General features: G+C 45.9%; 1 protein-coding gene across 4 annotated transcripts in view; it reads right to left on the bottom strand.

The window, feature by feature from the left end:
* Nucleotides 1–18,600, bottom strand: part of Evc (EvC ciliary complex subunit 1) — a 59,463-nt gene that overhangs the window by 35,355 nt on the left and 5,508 nt on the right. For all 4 annotated transcript variants that reach the window (XM_074042652.1, XM_074042651.1, XM_074042653.1 and 1 more), the window contains exons 2-5: nucleotides 9,243–9,362; nucleotides 4,768–4,851; nucleotides 2,930–3,162; nucleotides 1,636–1,720 (exon numbers count right to left, since the gene is read on the bottom strand). In XM_074042652.1, the coding sequence (XP_073898753.1) occupies nucleotides 1,636–1,720; nucleotides 2,930–3,162; nucleotides 4,768–4,851; nucleotides 9,243–9,362 (522 nt within the window). The remainder of the gene's footprint in view (nucleotides 1–1,635; nucleotides 1,721–2,929; nucleotides 3,163–4,767; nucleotides 4,852–9,242; nucleotides 9,363–18,600) is intronic.

The following is an 18,600-nucleotide window of genomic DNA, read 5'->3' as shown; positions in this document are numbered from 1 at the left end:
GGGAGTCCAGGCCTCCGGGCTGTAGGATGGTCATGCAGGCCTTAGTTCCTCTGAACTGACACCTTCAGAGAAACGGGACAATGGCCTTTAGGCCACACGCCTCCTGGCTCACTGCGCTCCTGGAGACTGCACAGAGAGACACACGCTCCACAACTGCAGGACCTTGTCCTGGAAGCAGCTTTTCCAGGATGCTGCTGGCCACTTGTGCACAGCAGGGCACAGTCCTGGGCCCTGGAGACAAACAGACCTGGCACTCAGACAAAAGTTAATCAGATGCAGCCCAGACATCTGCCAGCTGTGTGACCTTGGCTACACGACACGTAAGGCTTTGCTGAGGTAACCTGCTTGAGGCGCTAAGCCTGGCTGAGTCTAAGTGCCGAATAAAAGCGGCCAGCCACGCAATCCCAGATGAAACCAGAGCTCTGTCCTCTCAAAAGACAGCTTGACTTTCTGGTAATTCCATACAGTCACAGAGGACAAGAGGCTTTCTTTCAACCTTTCCCAAAGTGGCCCAGAGAGGGGAAAGTCACACAGGGTCTAAGTCTCAGACAGTGGACTCCAGCCGAGAGCTCTGACACCTAATCCAGGGTTTCCGAAACTTCCCTGGGTTCCTGCTTATTCTCACAGGGACATGCTACCATCTCCTCAGCCCTGTACTCACTCAGGTGGCCCTGACGCACCTGTGGATCCTCTGTCATTTCTGAGCCATCCTGATGGCCAATGTGTGTTTGTAATGTCTACTTGCTTCCACCCTGCTGCCTGGGTTGGTGGGCTCCATGAAGGTAGGGACCGCTGCTGCTCTCTGAAGCTATGTTCAGTGGGGACTGGAAGAGATACACCTGTACTGAGGGTGACAGCAGGCTGCTTTTGGGGCACCTGCTGGCTGCTCTCTGGGAGGCCGGCCAGGACTACATTGCTTGCCAGCAGGAGAGGCTCCAAGAACATAATCCAGGATCCTCCCCAGAGTACAGAGCCCCTAAGAAAATGGCCAGGGCCCCTGAGGAGAGTAGGCATGGCCCTAGGAAGCAGGCTGCAGCTAGTGTTGTCTGGCTAGGGACTCTGGGGTGGGGTGGCGGGGGATAGGGGCACAGGGACACATGCTAGTTCTTGGACTCTACCAAAATCCACAGCTTTAAGCACTGACCCTTGGGCTAAGGCTGCCTGCAGGGAGCCCAGAGCTCTGTGAGGTGCACCCTCGGTTCCATAGCCTCCACTTCTCCAGTTTGTCACCATGTGCCCTGTGGGTCTGTCTGCCTGTCTGTGTTGCTCTCTCCTTTTCTCTTCCCCTCTCTCTGGAGGTCATTCCTCATTCAGTGGTGCAGAGAATATGCCTTGGGGACACAGAATTCCTTTCTAAGCCCTGAAGTCTCCATGACAGGCTAAAGCCAAAGGGTCCAAGGACTCAGTGCAGTGGCCCCCATGGCTTAGACCCAGGTGGGCCCGCTCCGAGGCCAGTCCCTGCAGAGGCCACCTTGCTTTCCTCCCGATGTCTGTGTGACCACCTTTCTTCTGTTCGCCCAGAGAGATCATGCCTGTGAGTCTGTTTCCAAGTGCCTATGGGCTCCATGGACACAGAAAGCCTTTGTCCCTTTCCTGTCCTCAAGACAGGGAGAGAGAGGGACCTTTTCCACCCACCATGTGCTTCTCCCGCCTCAGCGCCGAGTCCAAATGCAGCAGATCTTTTAAGTGAAGGCTGTAGACACACAGGTCCATGTCCGTGCTGAGCAACCGGAAGAGAAAGACAACAGACAGTCAGAAGACTGGCCCGTCCCTGCTCGGGCCACATGTGGTGCTTTCTGCTCCATGTTCATTCTGTGATGACTGACATTCCTCACACCCACCATGGGTATGCAGAGGACAGTGAGCTGCCGGGGACCAGTATGACCAAAGGGGACACAGTGGCAGGGACACAGCTGCCTGGGAAAGCCAAGGTGAAATGCATCCAGAGAGAAACAGAAGTGTCACTTCCCCCTAGAGCACTGTGTGACTTTCCTCAGTGGAGGATCAGGACAAACATGTGGTCATCTGGTCCCCACATTTTGGGGTCTTTTTGCCCTCAGCCATGCTGTGACAAGTCCTCTTAAGTTCAAATGCCCAAGCCAGGGCCTCTCCTGGACAATCTTCAGGGCCAAGGCCAAGACCAAGGGTCTGAGCCATCCCTTCCCAGCTCTGGTCGGGGGTTGGCCTGTCACCCCACCCCTTGTACTGCAGGAAATCTGGAACAAAGAAGCCTTAGAACTGCTGTCCAAACCTGCCAGACAGCGTTCCTCCAGCACCTGCCACAGTCCAGCCCTGCTCTGGGCTGACATTTGGTGATTTGCAGCGAGGGTATTGGAGGTAGACAAGGCGGTTGGGTTAAACCCAGCTCCATCACTCACTGCTGTGTGACCCTGAGCAAATCACTCAGTTTCTCACGTTTGTTTTCTGTGTGAAATGGGGCAAATACCAGCATCCACCTTATAGGGTTGCCAGGAGGAATTCATTCATTCTTTGACTAGTGTTTATTGACCACTCAACCTGGCTAGGCTCCTGTGGCTGGAGGACAGGGGCACAGCAGTGAATGCAGCACCTGGTCCTCATAAGTTAGGAGACAATCCCAAAAAAGTACTGCACAGTTGGCCCACCTGGCACTCACAAGACGCCCCTCAGGGCCCCAACAATGCATGGTTCATGTCAGTGATTAAGTCAGGCCCCTTGCACCTCTTCCCAGAGCTCAGGCCTGACTCTGTAACCCCTGATAACTGATCGACAACCATGCAGCAAGTGAAAAATGCCTTTGGATCTTCAGCTCTGATGCTGGGTTGCTACGTGCCTCTGCCTGAGTCACTTAAGCTCTCTGAGCCGAGTACATCTTTGAAAAGTGACCCCCACCCCCACCCCAGCCCGCACTAAGAAACAGGAGCCTCATCTTTCCCTGGATCCTCCTTACCTCTCACAGGCCAGCACCTCGGGGAAGCTGCTCACCCGGAGGAGGGCACGGCTGAGGACCCTGTCATCGCTGGCAGCCGAGTGCATGCTCGATGAGGAGCTGCAGTCGTCCTTTTCGGCCTGGCTCAGGCTCCCCAGGCTGCTGGCGGGGGAGGCCTCCATTGGCTGGTGCGGCAGCACAGCCTGCTTCAGGTTCTCATGCAGAGATGGCTTGGAGGAGCCATCGGCCAGAGGCTGGGGCAGAGGACAGTCATGCTGTCAGACCACAGACTCATTGCCAGCGTGTTCTAGTGCAATGCAGGGGACACTGTGAGGACAGACAGCTTGTCCCACACCATGGCCATGCTCACAGCTCAAGAACCGTGTCACAGCCCCTCAGCACCAGGCTCTCACCCCTGGATCTGTGCCTGTGATCTGTCCACAGCAGCCACCTGCACTGACACAGCTCTCCTGCTGTCATCTCAGCTCCTGACCTGTGTTGCCCACCACTGTGCTCCACTTGCACTGACGTGGGTCACCCTCTGCCCCAGCCCTCAAGGTCCCAGCTCTGCCCTTCAACAGGCCCCAGCTCCTAGCAAGGACCTCCACCCACATGCAACATGGCTGTGAGTCACAGATTGGCGTCTGCACAGCAGAAGGGCTTGGCTAACACCAGTGCTGTGCCATCCAGCCTTGTCCACTGCTGCCCAAGCTGTGCTGGGCATTTTCTGCTCTGGGTCTTTCCAGACTCCAGGCTGGGTCCTGAAGGTCCCTGGCTGTTTCTAGGTGGCCTGCTTAATCTCAAGTCAGCTCTGCACAGACTGTAAAGCCCTCCAGTGGGGGGTGATGCTCTCCTGACTGTGGGAGTCCCAGGGTCCCCGCAGGGGCTGTGCACAGGATGCATGGCCACAGTGCTGCTGATATACAGCATCCCTTCCATCCACCCCCAGACAGCCAAGTGAAGAGCATGCTGCCCAATATGTATTCCAGGGAATGGTTCCATGAACTATAACGAGTCACAGCTCACTACAGAGTTCCATGGGAAAATTAGTTTGGGAAGTGCTGCTTTAGACAAGACAGAGGGATCCCCGGTACAGGACCAGAGCCTCCTGTGCTCTGGTCGTCCTCTGAGGCAAATCGTACTTTAAAAACCCGCCACATATGCCACACACTATTCTGAGCTCCTCTCCCAGTCCTAAACCTCAGAACAGCTGGTGAGGTGGAAGCACTCATTGCCCCTATTCATAGCTGGGGAAACCGAGGCATGGAGAAGTCAGTCACAGTAAATGCTGAGATGGCAGTCAGGATGAGACCCTGGGATTCAGAACTTGTCCTCTGAACACCTAGCTGCTGTTACAAAAAAAAAAAATGGCACCAGAAAACAGTGATGGTGAATTTGCTGCAGGGCTAATGCTTCACACACTCACTGATCCTTACAAGTAACCACAGAGGCCCCTGTTCCTGCTGGCCTTGGGTCTGGGAATGTACAAGCCTGGGATGCTTTGGTGCCTGTAGGAAATACAGTGCAATGGCAGCTCCCTAAAGTCACTTGGCTGGGACAATCTGCTCATAGAGCCCCTCCTAGGCCCAGGGCTCCCCACAGTGCAATGGATGCCCTCTGCACAGTCCTGGTCCAGGGGCACTCCTGGCCTGTCTAATCTGGTCTGTCACAGAACAGATTAACTTTCAAGTTTTGCTCCATAGCCTCAAAATAACCCCTATTAAAATAACCTGCCATAGAACCCGTGAATAGGACCGAAAATGACACATTTAATCCCCTTCACTCCTACCTGGATGTCTAGTACATCTAGTACATTATTGAATTGACTGCATTTCTAAGATGGAGCTCAGAACTCTCACCCGGAACTTTTGGTTGATGGGGTAGACGACTCTGGCCTTCAGTGCAAATGCTGTGATGTTACTGTTATAAGATGACTCACACTCCTGTGAAGGAGAGAGGAGAAATGGTGTGACAGGCTTCTTGCAAAATGAAGGATAAACTATCAAGGGTTTCCAAGGTGTCATATTCCAGTGATACCAGTGGTGTTGGAAAGGGGTCACAATGGGCCATTTAGATCCTTGCTAGAAGGATGGATGGATGGGTGGATAGGAGGATGGATGTAGGGATGAAAGAGTGGCTGGCTGGATGGGTGAATGGGAGGATGGATGGGTGAATGGGAGGATGGATGGATGGATGGATGGGAGGGTGGATGGGTGGATGGGAGGATGGATGGGTGAATGGATGAATAGGTGGACTAACTGACGGATTGGTCGATGGTTGTGTGGATAGATGAATGAATGGATGGACGGATGAATGAACAGGTGGGTGGAAGAGGGTCTGGACAAAAGCTTGGGCAGGCAGATATTACCATTTAATTCAAATTCCCTGGTTTTGGAAATAATAAGGACTTGAATAACTCGAGATTAATTAACAGCAATCTCCCAAGGAACTGTGAACCACCTTTGAGTGGCAAAAGCAAGCACGTGAAATAGATTTAAGAGGTGAGGGATCAGTCCTAGTGTTCCATAGCACCATAGGGTCACTGTCACCTACAACAATGTGTGATACATTTCCAAACCAGTAGACGAAAGATGCTGGAGCTCCTGACATAGAGAAATGGGAAGGTTTGAGGAGATAGGTGCTATTTAGCCAGATTTGATCATAACACATTGAGTACATACTGAATTATTGTACTGTACCCCACAAATATATACAATTATTTGTATCAATTAAAAATTTTAAAAATAACCTTAGCATTGTCAAGGGTATAAACACACAAGACAACACTCACACAGGATTTTGCACCCTAACCTTAAACAAAAAAGAAGCAGTTGGGTAAGACTTTGAACTTCTCTGAGCCTCAATTGTCCCAGTCAATAAACGGGTTTGGGGCATTTGCTCCAAGTTCACAGCTGATTCCTGGAACAAAAGAGATGCCAAGCCTTGGGCAGCTGCTGTCAAGATGGTCTCTGGCAGCTCAAACCCTGCTGGGCAATCACCTCCCTTGAGAAGCCTTTCCTGACTGTAGCGGGACTGACTGACTCACAGCCTGCCCTGCATCCAGACCTCCTCTGCACCTCTCCTGGGGGACCAAGTCAGTGACTTGCAGGAAGTGAGCGAGTTGGTGAAGGCAGTGTGGCAGGCTGGAGCTGCCTCCAGATCTCTCCGCAGAGGAGTTCTGAGCAGGCTGAGCTGGCAAACACATCCACCTGCCTCAACTGGGAGAAAGTGCAATTCTGACCCCCGAGAGGCAATGCAACCATTCAGAAAGTGGCCACAGTACAGTCCTTCAGAAGCTAGTGTGAGTGTCCCTAACCTACCTGAAGATACCTCAGCCAACACATGAACACCTCCACAGGGCCCCAGCCCCTTCTCCTCCCTCCACAGTAAGGAGCGGTGTGGAGCCCAGGCTGGGGACGGCAGACCTCAGAGCCTCCTGAATTTCCAGAGTGCTTTTGAACAACAGGGGTTATTCAATAAACAGTTCACCCAAGGTTAGCGTGGAGAGCGAGGCCCAGGCTTTCTGTGTGCTGGAGGATGCAGAATTGCAACTGGACGCACCCTGCCCGAAGCAGTACAGGAGCTCACCCTCTGTTTAGCCAGTGGCATAGGCAGATATTGAACTCAACTCTGAGCAATCATTAACTTGGTAATGGCAGCTGCAGCCTCGGTGAAATGCCTAACAGGTAAAACATTGCCAGGCGGAAAAGAAACACGTTAACCTTCCAGAGGGAAGACAGTCTGGCCAGCTGCTGACAGATCTGGAAGGGCCTTTGGTGACTGTGATGGGAATTTCTAGTGAACTCAACCTTGAGGGTCCTGAGGAGGGAGCCGTTGTGACTGTCACTCTAGAGGGAAGTACCTTGCAGTTCAGCCAGGTTGTATTATTCCCAACATCACACAGCAAATAGTAGCAGAGCCAGGGCTGGGCTCCACTCTGGATCCCAAAGCCAGTGTCCTTTCCATCCCATCCAAAGCTACCCTGTGTGTTTTTTCTTTCTCTTTTTAATAGTTTTGATGAAGTAGAATTCATACGGCATACAATTCATCCTTGTATAGCATCACCCAGCTTTGGTGTATAACTTTTTGGTATCTTCACAGATATTGGCAGTATCACCACAGCCAATTCTGGAAAGTTTTATCACATCAAAGAGAAACCCTTGGGCCAGGCAAGGTGGCTCATGCCTGTAATCTTAGCTATTCAGGAAGTAGAGATCGGGAGGATAACAGTTCGAGACCAGCATGGGCAAAAAGTTCCTGAGGCCCCCCCATCTCAGCCAATAAAACACTGGGTGTGGTGGCACATACCTGTCAAATCAACTACAAGGAAAGCATAATAGGAAGATCACAGATCAGGATGGCCTAGGCATAAAATAAGACCCTATTCAAACAATAACCAAAGCAAAAAAGGGCTGGGGGGCATGACACAAGTGGTACAGCACCTGCCTAGCAAGTGGGAGGCCCTGAGTTCAAACCTTAGAACCATCAAAAAAATAAATGAAAAAGAGAAACCCTTTACTATTCACCCACTCTCCCTTTTCCTTGTTCCTGCCCCTGGCAACCACTCATCTACTCTCTGTCCACGCAACTTTCCAGTTCTGGACATTTCCTATGAACAGAGATCTGTACTATGTGGTATTTTATGACTGGCTTCTTTCATTTAGCACAGCTTCAGGGTTCACACACACTGTAAGATGTATCAGTATTTAGTTTCTTTTCATGGTCAAATAATATTTCATCGTATCATATATCATTTACCCCATCTTCAGCCAAGGGCTGTTTGTGTTGTTTCCACGTTTTGGCAATAGTGGAAAAGTTTTGTGTGCACACGAGTTTTCCTTTCTGTAAGCAGGCTCTTAATGTATGAAGGGAGGGAGAAGAACAGAAGAGAGAACTGAGGGAAAGAGAACAGAGCCAGGGGTGCAGCACACCCCTGTAAACTCACACACTGTCGTATGGAGACCCTCTGAGACACACATGGAGTCAGGGATGGAAAGTTACACAGAGAGATGCCATCACCTACTTGTTCACAGACACACATGAAGAGATGAACACACAGAAACAGAGACGGGGAGCAGGAGCTAGAGACACGCAGCATGTGGAGGAGGAAGCACAACTGGTTTGCCCGCAAACCCTGCTACTGGAATCGCAGTGGCACTCTCTCTGTCATTTCTGTCACCTCCACAGCAGATCCAGGTTGGTAGCCCATCCCTCTGCAAGCCAGGAGAGCCCTATTTCTGGGAATCTTTGAGAGGTGTGGGCAGGGGGGATGGCCAGGAAGATTAGAATCTGATGTTTAGCGACTTCAAAATCTCACTGCACCCAGCCCACTCTCCTCTGCAATCAGTTGAGGCCCCTGGCCTCCTGGATGAAACCGTGGGTGCAGCAGAATGCAGTGGGCAGGGACCAAAGAGATCCAGGAGCAAACCCAAGCTCAGCTATGCCCCAGTTGTGGGACTCAGGGACTCTCTGAGCTTCAGTGTCCTCATCTGGAAAATGGGGACATGAATTAGCACATGACAATTCACAAGAGGCTTTCATTGCACAAAGGGTGGGCACATACATATACAGTGGCCTGGCATCAGTGGATTGCTGAAGCAATGCCCCCTTTCCCAGGAAAGGAAGACTGCAGCTTTTTTTGGGGGGTGGGGCTAGAAATGTCACCCCCTCTGCACCCACAGAGCTCACCCAGGGAGATGCTCTGTGGAAGGCTCAGGATGGACAGGGTGAGGGTGCCAGGAAGGGGCATGGAGGAGCCATACTTATGAGATCTCTGCCTGGGCCCAGCACCGCCCCCAGCACTGCCCCCACCTCCATATTTGCTTAAGAGAAATAAATGAAAAGAAATAGATGCATACATGAACGTTTCGTGGCAGTCTTACTCCTAACCGCCCAACAAACACTGGAAACCCCCAGGCCATCAGGCCATCACGCAACCCATGCTGAGCGGTAATGGGGCACACAACAGAAAAGCTCGAGTTGAGGTTGTGCCACAAAGCAGGGTGCTCTCAGAGGCAGCTGAGGGGGTGCAGGCAGAGGACAGCAAAACCAACCCACAGCCATGCAGCTCGCACCTGGGGTTGCTTGAGAAGTGCAAGTGTAAGGGTTGAGCTTTCTAGGGGTGGGATCCATCACTAGGGCTCTGTGTTTGTCACAACTCATCAAATCATAAACTTAAAATCAGTGCATTTTACTGTATGCAAATGATACCTTATGTAAATGAGGCCTATCAGGAAAATAAATGTGTCAGAGGATTAAGCTCGTGGCATGACACCTGGGCGGGCAGGAGGGTGACATCCAGCATGTGCCCAGGCAAACACAGACACAGGCTTACCTCCAGAGCCTCCTGTGACACGTGTGCTTCTCTCTTGCGCCTCCTGGTGGGGGAGCTGGTTTCCGATGGGGTCTGAGCATCAGGCTCCAAATGCCTGAGCAGGTGCTGAGTGTCGTCCTTCTGAAATCCAAAGAGAAGGAAAATGGGACCCCAGAGTCCATCAGCCTCATCTGTGTCCCGGGAATTTAGCCAGTGACTGCTCTACCAGCAGTCACCTCTGTGTCCCCTACCCACCTCCCATGCCCACTTGAGGTCTCTATGCATCCTTCAAGACTGTCCAGGCCACCTTTCCAAGATATGAGCCCCAGAGATGTCCATCTCAGTGTGCCCCAGGACTCAGGATGCCCTTGGAGTAAAGCTCATCCATTCTTTTTCTGGGTCGGGGTCCCAATGACCATGGGCTCCTCTTTTTGCAGCAGGAACTGCAAAGAAATATTGATGCTCCTGCTGTTTTCAATGACACTGACCAGTTTCTTAGAAAGGTTACCTTAAAATATGGAGTGATTTGTATTGCAAACTATAATTGATGTCCATTACTTGTGAATCCTGTATGTGCAAAAATCACTTACTCGCTAAAATTGATTTGCAATATTGAAGCCAGTATTTAAAATCCTGTTACGGCAGATATACGTATCAACTTCTGCATTGACCCCTAGTTGCTCTCGAGGTACTCTGCACTGAAGGAGTATCACCTGTTTGTCATTGGGTTAGTCGGCAACAATCACTGAACACACTCCACACACCCAGTCTTGTTCCAGGCCCTGGGGACAGTGATGAACACACACTTGAAATCTAGGGCTGACACTCCAGTGTGCCAAGAAAGATATAAACAAATGTTCAAATAAGTACTCAGCATGCAGGGATGATAAGTGCTATAGAGAAAAATACAGAGAATGGGAGAATGGAGAGTGACTGTTGGGGAAGTGCCTTGGTTGAGGTAGCATTTGAGAAGAGACTTGAAATGAGAGAGTGAGCCTTGAAATCCCTTGGAAAAGAGCACTCTAGAGACAGGGAACAGCAAGTGCAAAGGCCCTGAGGCGGACAGAGGCTCAGCCTGTCTCAGGGAGTCCATGCATCTGGAGCAGTCTGGGGTGGGTACTGGAGTGCAGAGGGACAGACGATACAGCTGGAGATTTTGGAATTGTTTGTTTAGCAACTGTATCTGACCAGTACAAAGGTTGTGTAAGGAAGGACCCAGTCAGCTCAGCCTACATTAAGACTCCCAATGGAAAACCCCATCCACTCCACAGGGGGAGCATCAGTTTTTTTAGTTCCCACTTGAAAATTACCAGGAGACCAAGAGTAACCAGCCATTTGAGGACAGACTCTACTGTGAAAGGTAAAACCCAAAACAACAAAAGGAAAAAGTGAGCAAGAAACAACTGCACAGGAAAAAGAAAACTTAAAACAAATGAGAAGTTATAATTTCCTCAGAGAGATAAGACAGTCTGTTCACAAAATAGGAACAGGGCTGCACAAACACAGAGGATTCTGAGTGTAAGAACTCTTGAACGTTAAATTGTGAAAAATCCAAAGCCAAGTATGAAGTTGAGAAAAGTCTTCCAGAAGGAAGCATTAAAAACAGACAGAAGAGATAGGACACTGGAGAGGAAGACTAAGATAATAATAGAGGGCTGATTCAACCTAAATAATAGAAATTCTTTAAAGAAACAAGAGAACATATAAAATAATCCTCAAAGATATCAAGAACACATGGCCCCACATGGAAAGAGAAAGATGAATGCCCAGTGCTGGCAGTAGGACCCACCCAGACCCATCCTGATGCAACTTCATATACCAGGGGCAAAGAAAAGACTCTAAGAGTCTATCGAGGAACAAAAGAAAAAGAAATTTTATGCAAATCATCAAGGCTCAGAATACAATCAAATTTCTCAACACCAACTATGGAAGTAAGAAAAAAAATGAAAAATGCCTTCACAAGTCTGGGAGAAAATGATCTCCAACCCGAAATTCAATGCCTACTGAATCTAACTAAATTAAGTATAAGGATGGAAGACTGTGGATATTTCTAGATATAGATGTTCTCAGGAGTTCCATCCATCCCATTCTCAGAAAGCTACTATAGGATGTGCTCCATTCACATAAGACAAGTGCTCAGGATCCCTAAAACGGGATCCAATCAGGACAGAGGGGAGGGAGTCCCAGTATAGTGGCCCTGAAAATTCTTAATGACTACTGTGAATACCTAGGGTGGTTGGTTCTTAAACTCTAAGTAAACACATCTTGCTGGACCCTGTCCAAAGGCTCTCAAGCAGAGAGTCTGGGGTGGGGGTGGAGGGCCCAGGACTTTGCATTCCTACCAAATTTCCTGGTGATCTTAAGGTTGCTGGTGCAGTCCACACTTTAAAGAGCAACTAGTTAAGCTTGGAGCATATCAGAATGTTTCTGGGAGAGGTGTTTTTCTCAAGAAGATAAAATTGATCAAATACATTATGCATTCAAATGTCTTCAAATGTACACACATGAGGAGAGTTTAGTGTTGAGTGAATGATAATCACATTGACTTCAGCAAACAAAAATATCTGGCAACTATTATTTTCATGGAAAATAAAATTTTATACAGGACAGGAAGGCAGATGTAATGGTAACCACTCCCTGACTCACAGTGAATAATATGTACAGAATCAAATGAGGGAATCCTGAGAAAACCCAGTGGGGGAGGGGGTGATATGGGAAAGGGTGGGTGTACTCATGGAGGAGAGAGGGAGCTAAATCCTCCTCCCTTCCAACATGGGAAGATGATGGCTACTGCCAGAAAACAAAAGCCACAGTATTGCAGTGTAGTCATCAAGAGATGGGAAGAAATGGGAACTCCTTCGCTTCTGAGATGTGGGAATGGGAGGGGGTTGCTGTTTTCAAACTAACACTTTAAGTGATGTGTCAGATCACTTTGATGCAAATTAAAAAGACAAGTCACATATGAAGGCAAACCCATGAGAATAACAGCAGATTTCTCAACACAAATTCTTAAACACAAGAAGGTCATTGGAAGGCATAATTCAGGCCCTGAAAGAAAGCAGCTGTCAGCCTAGACTAGTCTATCTAGCAAAACTATCCTTCCTAATTGAAGGAAAAATTAAAACCGTCCACAAGGAAAAACTAAAGGAATTCATGACTACCAATCCAGCACTACAGAAGATACTTAAAGGACTTTTACACACAGAAGAAGAAACTAGAGTGAGACAGGTAGAGTCAAGAAAGAATAAACCCTTTTGAGCAAGCAGACCAGTAAACAAGGAATAGGTAAAAGTAAAAAACAGGGGAATAAAAATGACTGGAAACGACAGGCACTTCTTAATTTTAACACTGAATGAAAATGGCCTCAATGCCCCAATCAAAAGACATAGAATAGCAAACTGAGTTAAAAAACAAGACCTAACATATGTTACTTACAAGAGACTCATTTTACTGAAAAAAGTAAACACTGGCTTAGAGTCAAAGGGTGGAAAAAAAGTTTTCCAAGCAAATGGATCCTATAAACAGGCAGGAGTAGCTACACTCATATCTGACAAAGTAGACTTCAGACTAAAATCAGTCAGAAGAGACAATGAAGGTTATTTCATATTAATGAAAGGAATGATTCATCAAGAGCAAATATCAATCCTTAACATATATGCATTAAACACAGGGGCACCCATTTATTTAAAAAAAACAAACAAACAAACTCTCTAATGGCCCTAAGAGCACAGATAGACTTTAACACAGTGATAGTGGGAAACCTGAATACCTCACTGTCACCAATAGATAGGTTACCCAAACAAAAGATCAACAAAGAAACTTCAGAGCTTATCCACATTAGACCAAATAGACATGGTTGATATCTACAGAGTATTTCACTCAACAACTAGCAATACAGCTACCAGAATCTGTGAAACACAACAAAGGCTTGCTAAGGGGAAAGTTTATACCTGTAGGTGCCTACATTAAAAGACAGAGACCTCTCAAGTAAACAACCTAATGATGCACCTTAAGCTCCTAGAAAGACAAGAACAAACCACACCCCAAACCAGCAGAAGGAGAGAAATAATAAAGATCAGGGATGAGATTAACAAGATCAAAACCAAACAAACTACACAAAGAATCAGTGAAACAAAAAGTTGGTGCTTTGAAAAGATTAACAAACCTTAGCCAACATGACAAAATGGAGGAGGGAAAGACCCAAATTAATAAAATCAGAGATGAAAAAGGGGACATAACAATAAATACTAATGAAATCCAGAGAATCATTAGAGAGTACTTTAAAAACTTACATTCCCAAGTAAACTGGAAAATCTAGATGAAATAGATAAAATTCCTGGATGCATATAAGCAACCAAAATTGAACCAAGAAGATATAAACCACCTCAATAGTCCTATTACATGCAACAAAATTGAAGAAGTAATAAAGAGTCTCCTTACAAAGAAGAGCCTAGAATCTGATGGATTCAGGGCCAAATTTTACCAAAACTTTAAAGAAGAACTAACACCAACACTCCTCAAACTTGTCCAGGAAAAAGAAAGGGAAGGAACACTACCAAACTCATTCTATGAAGCAAGCATTACATTCATTCTGAAACCCAATAAAAACATAACCAGAAAAGAGAATTATAGACCAGTATCTTTAATGAATACAGATGCAAAGATGCTCAACAAAATACTGGCAAACAGAATTCAACTACATGTCAAAAAGATCATACACCATGACAAAGTCCATTTCATTCCAGGGACACAAGGATGGTTCAACACATGTAAATCCATAAACATGATACAGCATATAAACAAAAGCAAGGACTAAAACCACATGATCCTTTCAATAAAAAAAAAAAGTCTGTGACAAAATCCAACATCCGTTCATGATAAATGCTCTGAAGAAACTAGGAATAGAAGGAATGTTCCCCAACATAATAAAGGCTATATATAAAAAACCTAGAGCCAACTTCATTCTAAATAAAGAACAACTGAAACCGTTCCCCTTCAAGTCAGAAATGAGGCTGTCTGCTTTCTCCACTCCTATTCAATATAATTTTGGAATTTCTAGCCAGAGCAATAAGACAAGAGCAAGAAATAAAAGGGATTCAGATGATATGATCCTATAACAAAAGACCCTAAAAAAAAAAGACCCTAAAAACTCTACCAAAAAATGATTAGAAATTACAAACAAGTGATAGAGCATCAGTAATATTGCATAACATAAGATGTGAAGGTAGTGGATATAACAATGTGTATTGAAAGCTGTTGAAGAGTGGGGGGTGGGAGGAAAAGGGGTAAGGGAGAGTAATGGAAGGAGTTGAATGGACCAAAGAAAAGTTTACCCACAGTGGGCACACATGAAGACACCCCTTTGAACATCAACTTAAACACTAATAATGAAAGACTGGACTGTAAAACAGGTACAGCATATGTGTGTGGGGAGGGTACTCATGGGAGGGGGAGGGTGAAGGAAGGAGATTAGGGTGAGGGTATATGGTTGATGGACTTCATATACCTATATGAAATAGAACAAGTAAACCTCTTGCAGTTGCTTAAAGTGGGGTGGGGATGATGGGGGTTGAGGGGGAGAGACAATGGGGGTGATGTAACTAATGTACAATATAAGTCTAATCAGAACTGTCACTATGAATCCCCCCCGTATAATGAACACATCCTAATAAAATTATTTTTAAAAGTTTAATGACAAAATAAATAAAAGAATAGTAAAGAAAGGAAAGAGATGCAAGAAAAATTCTGGACTGTGGGACTTGGCCCACCGGAGGAGCAGCAAGAGTGCTGGGGACTCAGAAGGATGGGGTTCCTGACTCAGATGGGCAGTTGTAGCAGGCATGAGGATCAGAAAAAAAACAGACTAGTCCTGAGTCCTCAGAAAGTAGCAAGGAGGTAGGGATGGCAGGGCAGAGAGATAAAACCTGAGAAATCTGAACATGAGGAAGGTCACATAGCACCAGGGAGGGGAAGTCATGTAGCACTAGGATAAAGTAGACAATAAAATTAAATATAACCATATACGGATTTGACCTTGCAGGTTGCTTCCATAACCTGCTTGCAAGGGTATATGAGGTGAGACCCCTTTGTTCTTCGGTCTCAGCCTTTGGTCATGAGTCTGCTGAGTCTATGTTGGCACAATAAAATGTTGCTTCCTGCTATTTGCCTCAGAGTCCCATATCTCAGCTAGCAAACTCCCACAACATTTCTTGGAGGCTTGTCCAGGATTGCGGACATGGTGAGTTATCACCTCCCTTGTCATTGGCGTGCATCCCCCTGGACCGCCAGGAGTAGATCCCACCAGGTGCCAACAGACAGCTTGATCCAGAGGGGGATTCATCCAGAGGGGTGAGGGCCTTGGATGCACAATGAAACCCAGTGAGGCATAGGAAACAGTGAGGGAAGGGAAGCACAGCTCATCAGATTGGTAAGAACCCAGGTTCAAATTCAGGCCTGCCCCAGGAGGCAGAAGGGGAGCCTGATCACCTCCTAATGAGACACCCTAGTAATCGCCTTTTTGAGGGTGAAACTGTGTCTCTTAGGTTCAGGGAGCTGGTGGAAGTACGGTGCTGTATGAAAGTATATGAAAATGTGAGCTGAGACACAGCCCAGCTGTGAGGTGACTGAGGAGTCCCTTCCGCTCTGTGTCTGTCTTGCCATCTGGTAACAGGCAGAGATGGGTGGAAATCAGAATAAAAACACTCGCTTGGAGTGTATGATTAATAAATTTTAAAAGGGATTTAATGGAGACTACAGAGTTAAGTTAACTCCTAACAAGCCAAAGGTCCTTTGTGAAGTAGATTGGCCTGCTTTTGGTGTAGGACGGCCCCTGGAAGGATCGCTAGATAAAACTGTGGTTAATAAAGTTTACAGAGTAATTGTGAAAACAACAACAACAACAAAACCCTAACATTCAGGAGAATAGGAAAAGCCAAGAGGCTAAAATTGGTCTTCAAAAACCAGACTCTGCTGTTTATTTAAATTTAGGTACAAATTTGTTGGGCAGACTGAGGAAAAATCAGTCTTCCAGTCTTGATGGGTAGCTTTGGTGCCCCAGTTTCCACATCTTCACCCAAAATGGGCATCCTGAAGGACTGAGGCTCAGCACTAACTGAGCTCTTACAAAAATTAACACATGAAGGACGGACTTGCACTGGTACATAAGATATGGTCTGACTTGAAAGAAAAGGAATGTTGCAGAAGGTTGTGACTACAAAGGGGGAGGTGGAGGAATGAAAACAAAATTGGGATGAGGTCTTCATGAATGAAGTGAGGAGAGACAGGAGTGAGAAAGAGAGAGAGGGGAGAGCGAGATAGGGAAGAGACAAAAAATGAAATGTCATAAAATGTTTGGAGACAGAAAAGGATGAAAGGTTTAATACACTCCTTCAGTTGAGTTTTTATGTCTTAAAAATAAAAAGTAAATAAAAAACAATTTAGAATTATTAAAATATGCCAGAAATACTGAAATTGCTGACACCTTTACTTCTAGGGAGCATAAATGAGGAGAACCTACCTAAAAGGGTGAGGGAAAAAAAGGAGCAACTTTGACTGTTGCTGGTTAAAAAATAACTGTTCCAAAAGGTTGGTGCAGTGAGCTTGGTCTGTTACTGAGACAGTCATGAGATGCTTATGTGTCCCTTGCTAATGGCTGGTCAGATTACGCATCCATCTGATGGCGTGCTCACAGTGTGTGTGTAGGTGTAAGCATCTTCAAAATGGTTCTTAAACTGCTACTATAAGGTTAATATGCTATTCAAGGTAACAAAAAACAGGGTATTTATTTTAAAGATCTCTGCTATAAACTGCTTAGGCTTTTTCCACATAAATATGTAACCATCTTGAGAACAATTCTTATTATAGAGTCAATGCAAAAATTGTTACTCTGTTCTACTGCTACTTTTAAGAAAAACAGGTTTTCAAACTTATTTCAATCAGGTCTCACTAGGATGAAGGCATTCAGGGGTTAACACTCCAGCTCAGACCAGAGGGGGGAAAAATAAAGAAAAAAAGGGGGGCACAGCCTTCTGCAGCAATCTTGAAATTTGGGTAGTTAAAGAAATGACCTTCACATGTTTCATTCTGTCATAAATACAATCTGGAATTTAATTCTCTCTTATAATACATGGTCTATTAACAAATGAGCTTTCTATGAAATGCTTTTATACAAAAATAATTTCAAGGTTGCTTTCTTTCTTGCTTTTTCATACAAATGTAAGGCTCTAAGCAAAAAGATTTTATGAGTTATTTTCAACAAGTAACAAAAATATATAAAAGGTATTAAGAATATGGATTTTAAAAAATAAAAGGCAAAAAAATACTTTTAGATTAAAAAAAGATAAAGACAAGCTCCCCAGGGGGATACAAAATAAGTTGTCATAAAGGTATAGAATAAGTTGTCATAAAAGATGGAGATTATAAATTCTTATGTAAGTGATTAACTAAAATCCAGTTACATTAAAGGTTTTGTAAGGTCAAAATTTAATGTACTGATGTTAAACTAAAACTTAATTCTCTAAGCTCAAAACAACAAGGCTATCTTTAAAATATTGTATTGTTCTTAATGCCATTTACAAAAAATTGTCTTAAAATGGTTTTGTTTCGTCAAGGTAACTGTCAGGAATTTTTGGTGCCACAGGTTAACCCACAAATTTGTCAAGACAACAAGAGTTTATTAAAACACAGAGAGACAAGAGGCAGCTGAGCACAGGGAGTGCTGCTGCACTGATATGAGGGTTAAGACAGATTTACTTACGTAAAGCCAAAGTGCACCCTCCAGATAGGACAAAGAAAACAAACTCAAAAAGGAGCACTACACTGGAAGTCAAGACCTCCAGCTTTTATTGGACTCAACAGAGTGAAGGTGTTAGTCCTACTCCTTCCACATGTTGAATGGAGGGAATATTTGACCTGGGATGGCCAGATTGGGCCTGTTATTTTAGGGGGCCTCCGTTGACTACAGGGTGGTGGGATCCTGCTCTATTTTCATGAGCCATCTGTTAATGTCAACAATCTGGGATGTGATCTCTTATCAACATCTGAGCCATGATTCATGGCTACTAGGTTTCCTAACTCTATACTTAGTCTCCATAAATATTTACCTGTGTTCTCTGGTGATTTTTGTCAGAGTTTTAACTACTAAGGTAACTGAGTCATGTTCATTTAGGCGTTGGTTTATGTTGGGGTTAACAATGAGGACAGTCATGTTAGGACTAGATTTCCTACCCCTTGCAGATAGCTTACCTTTATCTCCCTGGATAGATGCCACGGACATTTGGGCAGACAGTGACCTAACTACAACTTATCTTCCTTGGTTGCCCAGCAAAACACCCCTTAGTGACCTTCCTGGTACTTTTCCACTAGCCCCCTATTTCCAGCT

Source organism: Castor canadensis, chromosome 9 (assembly GCF_047511655.1).
Source record: "Castor canadensis chromosome 9, mCasCan1.hap1v2, whole genome shotgun sequence".
NCBI classification, from domain to species: domain Eukaryota; kingdom Metazoa; phylum Chordata; class Mammalia; order Rodentia; family Castoridae; genus Castor; species Castor canadensis.
Note: the sequence above shows the minus strand (reverse complement) of the source record. Positions and strands in the feature narration are given on the sequence as shown.